The sequence below is a fragment of the Arachis ipaensis genome, chromosome B03 (genome assembly GCF_000816755.2).
Source record: "Arachis ipaensis cultivar K30076 chromosome B03, Araip1.1, whole genome shotgun sequence".
In the NCBI taxonomy this organism is placed as follows: domain Eukaryota; kingdom Viridiplantae; phylum Streptophyta; class Magnoliopsida; order Fabales; family Fabaceae; genus Arachis; species Arachis ipaensis.
Window position 1 is genome coordinate 124,547,214 of NC_029787.2, and position 9,363 is coordinate 124,556,576.

General features: G+C 37.2%; 2 protein-coding genes across 2 annotated transcripts in view; both read right to left on the reverse strand.

The window, feature by feature from the left end:
* The window catches only part of LOC110270382 (beta-arabinofuranosyltransferase RAY1), a 5,201-nt gene extending 2,781 nt beyond the window's left edge, over positions 1-2,420 (reverse strand). The window contains exons 1-4 of the mRNA XM_021119626.1: positions 1,704-2,420; positions 1,247-1,599; positions 863-1,115; positions 50-787 (exon numbers count right to left, since the gene is read on the reverse strand). Coding sequence (XP_020975285.1) covers positions 50-787; positions 863-1,115; positions 1,247-1,599; positions 1,704-1,709 — 1,350 coding nt within the window. The 5' untranslated portion in view covers positions 1,710-2,420. The remainder of the gene's footprint in view (positions 1-49; positions 788-862; positions 1,116-1,246; positions 1,600-1,703) is intronic.
* On the reverse strand, positions 2,641-9,278 carry LOC107633793 (uncharacterized protein C6orf132 homolog; the record flags this gene model as incomplete). The annotated part of the gene is given in 13 exon segments (XM_021119625.1): positions 2,641-3,145; positions 3,308-3,382; positions 4,546-4,602; positions 4,678-5,782; positions 5,901-5,967; positions 6,059-6,133; positions 6,255-6,437; positions 6,511-6,693; positions 6,787-7,103; positions 7,683-8,108; positions 8,617-8,659; positions 8,833-8,979; positions 8,983-9,278. Coding segments are annotated over 13 exon segments (2,810 nt in total), but the record flags the coding sequence as incomplete, so codon positions are not given.

The following is a 9,363-nucleotide window of genomic DNA, read 5'->3' on the forward strand; positions in this document are numbered from 1 at the left end:
AAGTACTACTTTGAAATATAAATTTTTCAGGCAGGAAATCAACACACACCTGCAAGATGGAGAATTGATAAGTTTCCTGATCTAGAGCACAAACAATGAAGTTTTCAATGGACAGTTTTCGCAATCTGCAAACCCAACTCATCAGCATATCCTTATAGCTAAATCCAGCAGTTGTGAGAACAATGGTTTTGGTTTCATCCGCCGAGATCGAAAGGAGTGATTCTAAAGAGAAAGGAATCTCCAGAGGCTCTGAAGTTTTCATTTGACCCTTTAGAGAGCAATCCAATATTCTGATGATCTGTGATTTCAGACAAGCAATGCAATGCATGGTGTTTTTCTCTAACCAAGAAGAGAAAATATTTTCCTTCCACAAGTTCATCTTTCTACTGTGTCGAATCGGATAAACAATGTTCTTATCAGTGTCAAGAATAATGTATTGTTTATAACACTTGAAAAGTTTGGGAATGCTAGAATAATTGGCTTCACTGAAGAAGAATGAGCCATAATGTGCACCTAAATGAGAATTTCCAATGTACTCCCATTCCCTATTTTCAATATCCTGGTCACCATTCAGATGGAAACTTGTGATGGTCAAAGTAGCATCAAACACAAATCTGAACTCAGATGACATTGCTTCATGAATAAGCCAATTGTTGTGTATACCCTTATTGTACAAGAAAGGAGGAAGAACTCCATTATGTAGAGGCGCATCATTGTTGTTCCATGCAATGATCATGCTTGTGTAGCATTGATTCCCCTGCCAATTCTGCTGAAGCATTTTCTGAATCTGAAAGAACAAGCAAAATTCAATATAGTATGTTCAACGAGTTTGTTGATCAATCATTGAGTTACCTTTTGTTACCTCATGGATCTTCACATGTTCCCCATTGTCTAGTAGCCAATGTTTCCCAGAATTGTCCAAATGAAATGGGAAGTGAGACACATTTTGTGATGAAGCAACTAGAAGCCAATCATGGTCAAGTTCATAAGCATGGTTTAAGGTGGAGATGAATCCGGAAAGGATAACAGTTTCAGGATCAACAATAACATATATGTCTGATGTGAATGAGTGTGATCTTGCAATCATGGAATGAAGAAAAGGTGTACCAAGGAAGCTGGAAACATAAATGAACAAACATGGATTAGAGGCCAAAATGAAGGAATGTGCTCCAAGAGTATGCAAATATTTCGCCTAAGCAATCAATATCAATTCATAAATACTATAGTTCAAAGTTAACAAACATACGTGAAATCAATGTTGGTATCAACCAAAACCCGGGAGCCAAAATCTCCAGAAAAGGAAGCAACAGAAGGATCCTTGCTGAACAAAACAACAGCAACATTTGGAGATAGAGCAAGCCATGATTGAACAGCCAGTGACTGCTTTGTCCCAGTGGAGCCCTTAAAAGGTTTAGGAGCAGTGAATATGGTAATCCTCAAACCTGTTGAATCCGATGCGACGTTGTTGTTGAGCTTGGAGATAGTGATTCTGCTCTGATCCTTATTGTGCAAAGGTAGCCTCTGAGTAGCATAGAGAGAAAGACCAATCAAGACTAACCCAGATAGCCAAATTGACCAGAGCTCCACCTTAAAAGATTCCTGCCAAGTAAAAAAAATAACACAACATTGACATGTTACAAAGTAAAATGAAGGACATGCTATGACACAGAAGAATGCAATTCAAGTAACAGAAGAAAAAGAACCTTCATGGTTTGTGTTTTGTTAGGAAGAAACTTTGTGATGGTTGTGTTCTGCCAAGTCTTATTGAAAAAGAGAGAGTGGTGCTTTAACTGAAGGAAACAAAGAAAGAAATTGCAAGCGTAACAAACCCACTAATAACACATGTGAAGTTTGACGTGACAGGTACGTTAATTTGGATGATAACTAATGAATTAATATATTGAATTTGGATACAAGAGTTAAGCTACTAGCTGGTCAAAGGTCAAAGCCGATATTATTTATATGTGAACAAGTTTCAAGAGTATCATAAGTTGCAAGTATTCTGCGTTACGAAATCACGATAGCAGGGGGCATGGCATGTGAATTCTTAAAATTCACTTCAAATTAGCTCATCACCTAGGCAATCTAGGTTTTAAGAAATATATAACCGTACAAGCAACCTTTATTTTAGTGTGATGGTGACACTTTCATTTCATGCTAAGGAAAATATGAAAAAACGGTCTGTTTATTTTGTTGTTCACTTTTGAAATTAATTTCTCAGGCTACACTTATAAAATAGTTCCATTTTAAATTTGTCATGCGTCTATTATTTTGTAATTTCCTTTTAATGATTTGTTACTGTTTAGAAAAATGAAAGCTTAAATTTCATTCTGACAAACAAGAAGGCCTTCCAGTTACATTTTTCAAACATATGCTAAGCAAAGCTTATTAATTATTATGCTTTTTTTCTTATTAATTTGAAAGAAAAATATAGTCTAATTTTGATATAGAAATAGTATCTCCCAAATCGTATTTCACTTTTTAATTTTTATATGACAGAACACTTGCAAGAATAAACATTTCAATTCAATAACATAATAAAGCATCACTGTCATTTTAAAATTTAAACCAATTAAATAAAATAGAATAAAAATAATTTGACACTAAATACTTAGAATAACAATTTGCAGGAATATAAAGTAAGAAAACTAACATCAAGAGCAAATCAAATTAATGAATAAATTATCTGAAAGATTCAGGCTTCAGCCACCACATCGAGCAGCATCGGAACACATTCTAATCTATCGGATATTTAGGTAAGAATTAAGACATTGAGAGAGGAGGGGGGCTAAATAGTAAATACATACCAGAAATCTAATTGAGGACACAGCTATGATTTCCTGTTTTTCCTTTTTACATGAAGAAACATTACAACACATATCCATATGTAGCCCAGTTTAACTACTCTTCTCAAAGAACAGTGACAAACCAGGGTTCAAACCTACAAAAATGGGACAACACGTGTCCTCTCCCAAATATCCTCATCAAGAGTCCTTGCAAATAGCAAACATCACAAACTTCGCTCTGAACACTTCAAATTTATGTTTCTCTTGCTTGGAACCTGTAGATGTAATGCCAATCATCTTTTCACCCTGGCATTCATCTTTGCCGCCGAACAGGTGATCTGGATCTTGACCTCCTTCCTCTGCATGAAAAGCGCACACAGTAAATATACAAAGCAGCATTGTAAAGTAAACATGAAGAAGCTTGACAAATTCACCTGAGTTATTTATTCTTATATGATGATGGAAGTTTTTGTCTCAAAAACATAAAATCTTAATCTTGAAAAACTTATATGCCAACAAACCTGGAATTATCAAGAGAAGAGTAGGGAGAATGCCTGCGCTGAGAACGCTTGCTATAAGGAGACCGCGAAACTTGTCTAAAAATGAAACCACCGTACTGACTTGGTGAGTTAAAAGTGAATGTGTTTATCATAAAAATGTACTCAACCTGGTAGTGTCACAACCCCATTGGGAGTAGCCTATAACCATTAAATCTTTTTTCTGTAACTTATGAATAAAATTAGAAGATACAATCAAAAGTTTACCAGATCTTAGAACCTCAATAATAACTAAAAATCTACCAACAACATACTTCTCTATCCTGATTAGATGCAGGGGATAAAGTCCTTAATAACCACATGCAAATAAATGCTACATTGTACATAAAACTAAGGGTTTTCTAGCATTTCTGTCAGTGATCATAGGCGGATAAATAGAAATAACATGCAAACTACACTAATCCATAAATACAAAAAAGATTATATTTACTAAACAATAAACCAACTGAATGTTAAGTATGAGCTTCAGAATCTTAAAACTCAACACAAATGTCAAGCCTAAATTTGATCGAACGAATAAAATGACTAGCCTATGGTACACAACAAATTATAACATCAATTTCAGAACCAGTAAATGTAATCTCATAAGTTTCCCAGCAGATGCATACTAATGATAGAAACATTTATCTATGTACATATATACCATAACAAAAATATAGACAACCAGAATATTTTATCACCAATAGAAGTAAATAAATTATTACACATGAAACTTGGCAAGTGACCAAAGTTGAAATCCATAAACAGTGCATAAATAAGTAGTACAATCATAAGTAAAGGTAATATGCTGATTTGTGAATGTTGAATGTTCCAATTTTGCTAAACTGACAATTATTAGTGAACGGTGGTAATATACAACTTTCTGGTCTTTATGATGTCAACAGAATCCTTCATCACAAAATTAAGGGATGAAGTTAATCTGCAGGTCGTAAAAAAACTGACCCAGAGATAAATCATTAAATGCACAAAAGTGGATAGTTTCATGGCAACTCATACACAGATGCACAGAAAGTATAAGAATGGCAATACAACAAATAGACTACTTTAGACCAAATTTTAGCACAGATCATCAGTTAAGTAAAGCTGTTTGTCGAATCACCACGATTCTATAAGAAACACAAGAAAAAAAACAAAAAAGAAAGAAGCGCGAGAAGAGAAGTAAAAGAGCATTCCCCAAGTTAAATGTGAATATAAAATAATACCTTCTCTTAGACCTGACTGGAGATGGTGATAAGTCCCGTCTTCTTGAATGTGGCTTCCTGCAATACAAAAAACGAAATGAGGCAACATGTGATAACAAGCTAAACAAGGTTTCAATGGAATCTGTTCTAAACCTTTTTGAGCCATCTGAACCTTCACCGCTTGAAACACCAGAATGGTTAACAGCATGGTCCCTGCTGGTTCTGCCTCTACTGCCTACTGAAGATGAACGTCGTCTTTTGTGCTTATCAGGGTTGCTTGCATCTTTTTGCCTAGATTTATGTTCCCCCTTATCTTTTGTATGTTCCCTTCTCCGGCTAGTATCTTCAAAGCCACTACTTCTATGGGGCTTGTCTGCTTCCTTCTTATCATCCTTGACATCATGAGAGGACTTTTTCCTCTCTGATTCCTTTGCCTTCTCTCCATGCCGTAAATTGAGCTCCTTTCTTTCTTTTGCCTCACTGTTGTAATCTCTTTTTTCCTTTCTCCCACGTTTCTCATCCTTTCTTCTATGGATCTCATCACTTTTTTCATCTGTCCCAGTCTTGTTAACATGTACCTCCTTAACAGACTCCTTTTCAGAACTCCTATCATGTCGATCATTTTTCTCTGATCTTCTTTTGCCTTCCCTAACTGGATTATCATCTATTGCTTTCTCCACGGCAGCATTCTTTCCAGGCAATTCAGATTTTGGTAACCCTGAAGAATCTTTAGAACTAAAACCATTAAATCCATTGTGGCTTCTTTCCAAGGCTTCAGTCCCCCTATTATCTTTAGAATTTGAATTATCCAATTCTCTGGTCACCTTATTACCCTGAAACTGATCAGTAGCAGCCCCGTTGCTAGTTCTGGGTTGTAATGAGCCGGTTTTGACCGGCTTATCCTCTAATTTTGTTTGACTTCTTCCATGCTCTTCAAGTTGAGAGCTGCTATTAACAGGGAAACTATTTGTATCTTCCAAACTTTTCTTGAGCCTTGACCGATTAGTAGCATCTTTTGAAGGAGTTGGCACACTGGAACTCTCAATTTCATCATCTCCATCATCAGCATCAGAACCATAATTTCCAAGACCTAAAACATCTCCAGGAGAGCTGGAATTAGATTTTTCAATGGCAACATCATTCTCAAACTCCTTTGCTTTGACTGGAACTAGAACCTTTGCAGATGCCTTAGGAACTTGAACTGATGATGGTGGAGATGCTGATGGCTTATGGTTTGAAGTGGCACCATTATGACCCACTGCATACAAAAAATTTAAAATTTACATATTAAATTTACTAGACCATGAAGTTGGCACATAATCATTTGTATAGATATATATTTAAAAGGAGAAAAATAGAGCGCATCACACTATCACCTTCAGCAGTCAGACCATCTTCATCAAGAACTTTTGTTGCAATTTCATCAAATAATTCATCAGTAACCTAACAAGAAGATTCAATTAGAACTACCATAAACTACTATTCTGCTACCTAGATAGATTTTAAATGACAGTAATTTGCTTATTAAACTAACCTTTAAAAGAACTTCCGTAAGAACTCTCTTTATTTCTAGGTTGATTGCTGCAGTTCTAGCTGCTTCAGCAAGATCCTACATATTGAACACATTAGATCAAATTTGATGAGAATAATGTTCATGTAAATAACAAAACAGAAAGAATATGAAGGGAATCATTCTGTAGAAGCAAACTGCAATTGGCAGAGAATGGAACCTCTTCATCCTCTTCCTCATCTGATCTAGAGGAATCAATGCTCTTGCTATCTGTCTCATCACCCTTTGCATACGTTTTACCAATGCCATCATCCATAGATGTTTCCGCTTTTGGGTGCTCTGCAGAAGGAGCAGCAATGACTGTTTTCTTTATTTCCTCTCTAAGCCAGTTAGGGACTGAAGCCTGAAAAATAACAACAAAATGAGGTTTGATGATGCATATATTGTCCAAGCAGTAACCTAGGCAATATAGTTACCTTCTTCGGACGTTCTGGAACACCATATGGATCAGCAGAGAAAGCTGCAGTAGGGTGAACTGCAGCTCCTGTGCTAAGAGCAAAGGGTGCACTAGTTGGGGGAATTGCTGGAGGTAGTCCAGGTCCTGGAAACCTTCCAAATGGTGGTGCCACATGACCAGGACCAGAAATAGAAGGATCATGCTGTTAAAATTACCCGAGTGTCAGGCTATGTACATTCATATGAATACATATATGTATCTATGTAAGTAGCAAAAATGGTGACAAAATTAAGACCTGTGGCCCAGAGGCAAGAATTGCAGGTATTGGTGCATAACCACCGGCAGGGGCCACTGGAGCAGCCCAATTGTTCATAGAAGTACCCGAATCATGATGACTATAAGTCGACTGCATTTGCAGGTCACTATCATGACTAAACCTAGGTGCAAAGTCTAACGGTTGATCAGCAAGACTGATAGCAGGGTCCACTGAATTGCTGCCAGGTGCAAAGGTTGCTTGGAGAGGAGGTTGCACATGCTGTTGTTCTTGTGATGAGGAAACCGGTGGTGGGAACATTGTGTATGATTGTTGAATATGCTCAGCAGCCTCCTTACCTGTATATTAATATTCAGGTTACAACAATGGCAACAACAGCGCTTTTCACACTATGTGAGTTCAGCTATATGAGTCAAGCAAATATAGTTTACAAATAGGATTCAAGTTGTTTCACGATGGAGACAGTTTCCAAGGAGAGTCTTGAAGCAGTTTTGATAGTTTTCTTTTTGGTCATCTCTTCGGATTCTGATGGTTTTGAATTTTCCTGCAGGCATTTTTACCCTTTTCTAAACTTTCGGTATTAGTGGCTTATTTTGGAATTGGGTTTCTACGTGTACCTTATCCTCTCTTGTATTTATTCTTATAATTATTGATATTTCTTTTTCTATTTAAAAGAAACTTATAAACTCATATTAGTTGTCTATAACAAAATACTTGCAATAGGCTGATCACATATCTCACTTTAAAAGTTAGGAAGGATGGGGTTGAAAAGGATCTTTCTTTGAAGCAAAATGTAACAGGTTCACATCACATGTACTTCAGTATAGGGAAATGTTAGATAATCATCTACAAGCCATTTCCACAGTATGTGAAACAAAGCTTCACTGGCAATTTCAACATGCTAAATAAATAATTACCTGTAACAGAACTATAACTAGAAGGTACCTCCTGCTGATGAACTGATGGATTTGTAGGCAAGTTTCCCTGTTCAAATGGAACTGTTGGATCTCCAGTGTTGGTTCCATCTCTAGCACCATATGAATGTCCATCTGAAGTATATGAGGTCTCCAAACTGATAGATGCAGCATCCTGGGAATGTCCTGAGAGCCGTTGTGCAGATGCATCCAAGTAGGAAAATTGCTGATAGGTTGATGATGGATGGGACTGGTTTTGAACGTCAGTATAACGTGAGTCAGCAGATTGCTGATACTGGTCATGATAATGGTTTTGCTCTTGCACTCTTCCAGCAGGTGAAAAGTGTGGCTGTGGATGCTGACTTTCCATAGTAGACTTAGCAGCCCATGCTCTGGCCTTAGCAGCCCAATCTTCTTCATTATTTTGGGCTATTATTGCATAATTATTATTATTAAAGCAAAGATATACAAATTAGAAATTCAAAATAGGAGGGGGAGAGAGAGAAAGAAAGAAAAGGAAAGCAAGTTTCCAAAAGGCAAAATGGTGGCATGCAATGGCACACATGAGTCGAGGGAAAATAAAAGAGAGATGCTACATTGTTATCATTTAAATGACTAAATGCAAGTCAGTTATTGTTGGTTACAAACTATAGACGAAATTTTGATCAAGACATCTGTTCTCATCTAGCGCAAAATTCAGTGCCAACTCAAAACTCGCCGTAGTCTTATGGTTACAAACAAAATTAAGGCCACAAGATGCTGAAATATCTAGTAACAACACACAAAAACCGGCACAACATTGCATGCAAATGCTTGCCTCTCAATTCAAAAACGTTTCAGATCCCTACTTTTCCACTGAAGATTTAAACAAACAATATATAAACTCTTTTTCAAAAAAAAATTGATCCTCCAATAAAAAGTACAACAACTAACTAACCAGGATAACCTTGGTTGGCAGGCCAGCTTGGGTTGCTCCATTCCTACAAAAAGTAAGAAATTAAAAAATGAATGAATTAAAACAAAAGAAAGTGTAGAACCAGCTATCAACTAATCAAACTTCAGAATAATCAAAGAAGAAATAAGCCCTAGCCAACAACCAAGAAGAAACAAAACACCAATACTGAGAGAGGGAAAAATAAGGTAGAATTTTCACCTGATGATAGGGCTGCTGAGAAACGTGGGAGTGAGGGGTGAACTGAGGAGGAGGAGGAGGAGGAGCGTGAGAACGAGCGTGGGGAAGGGGAGGAGGTGGAGGCGGAGGAGCATGGAACTGGCTGGGATGGTAAGGGTAAGGGTTCGANNNGGCGGAGGCATCTGGTGGAAGTGGTGGTGGGGATCAGGCGGGTGGGGAGGCCTGATGTAGCCGTGGGATTGCTGGAAGGAATCCATGAGGAGAGCGGGGATTTGGGAGAAATGGCGCGTATAAGGTTCCAGAAAATTAGAGAAGCTCCGATTTGGATTGTGATAGGGTTTTGGTTTCGATCGCAAGAGAGGAGAAGACGAAGAAGAAGAAAGTCTTGGATGAAATTGGAAGAGGGTTCAGCCACTCCCCGTGAGGACCAGCGCTTCCGAACATAAACCTTTCGCTTACTCTCTCCTTCTCTATTTTATTTTTTAAATTTTTATATCTCATTTTATTCAATTGATTGATATTGTTTAAAAAATTGTAATCTTTTTTATTTCA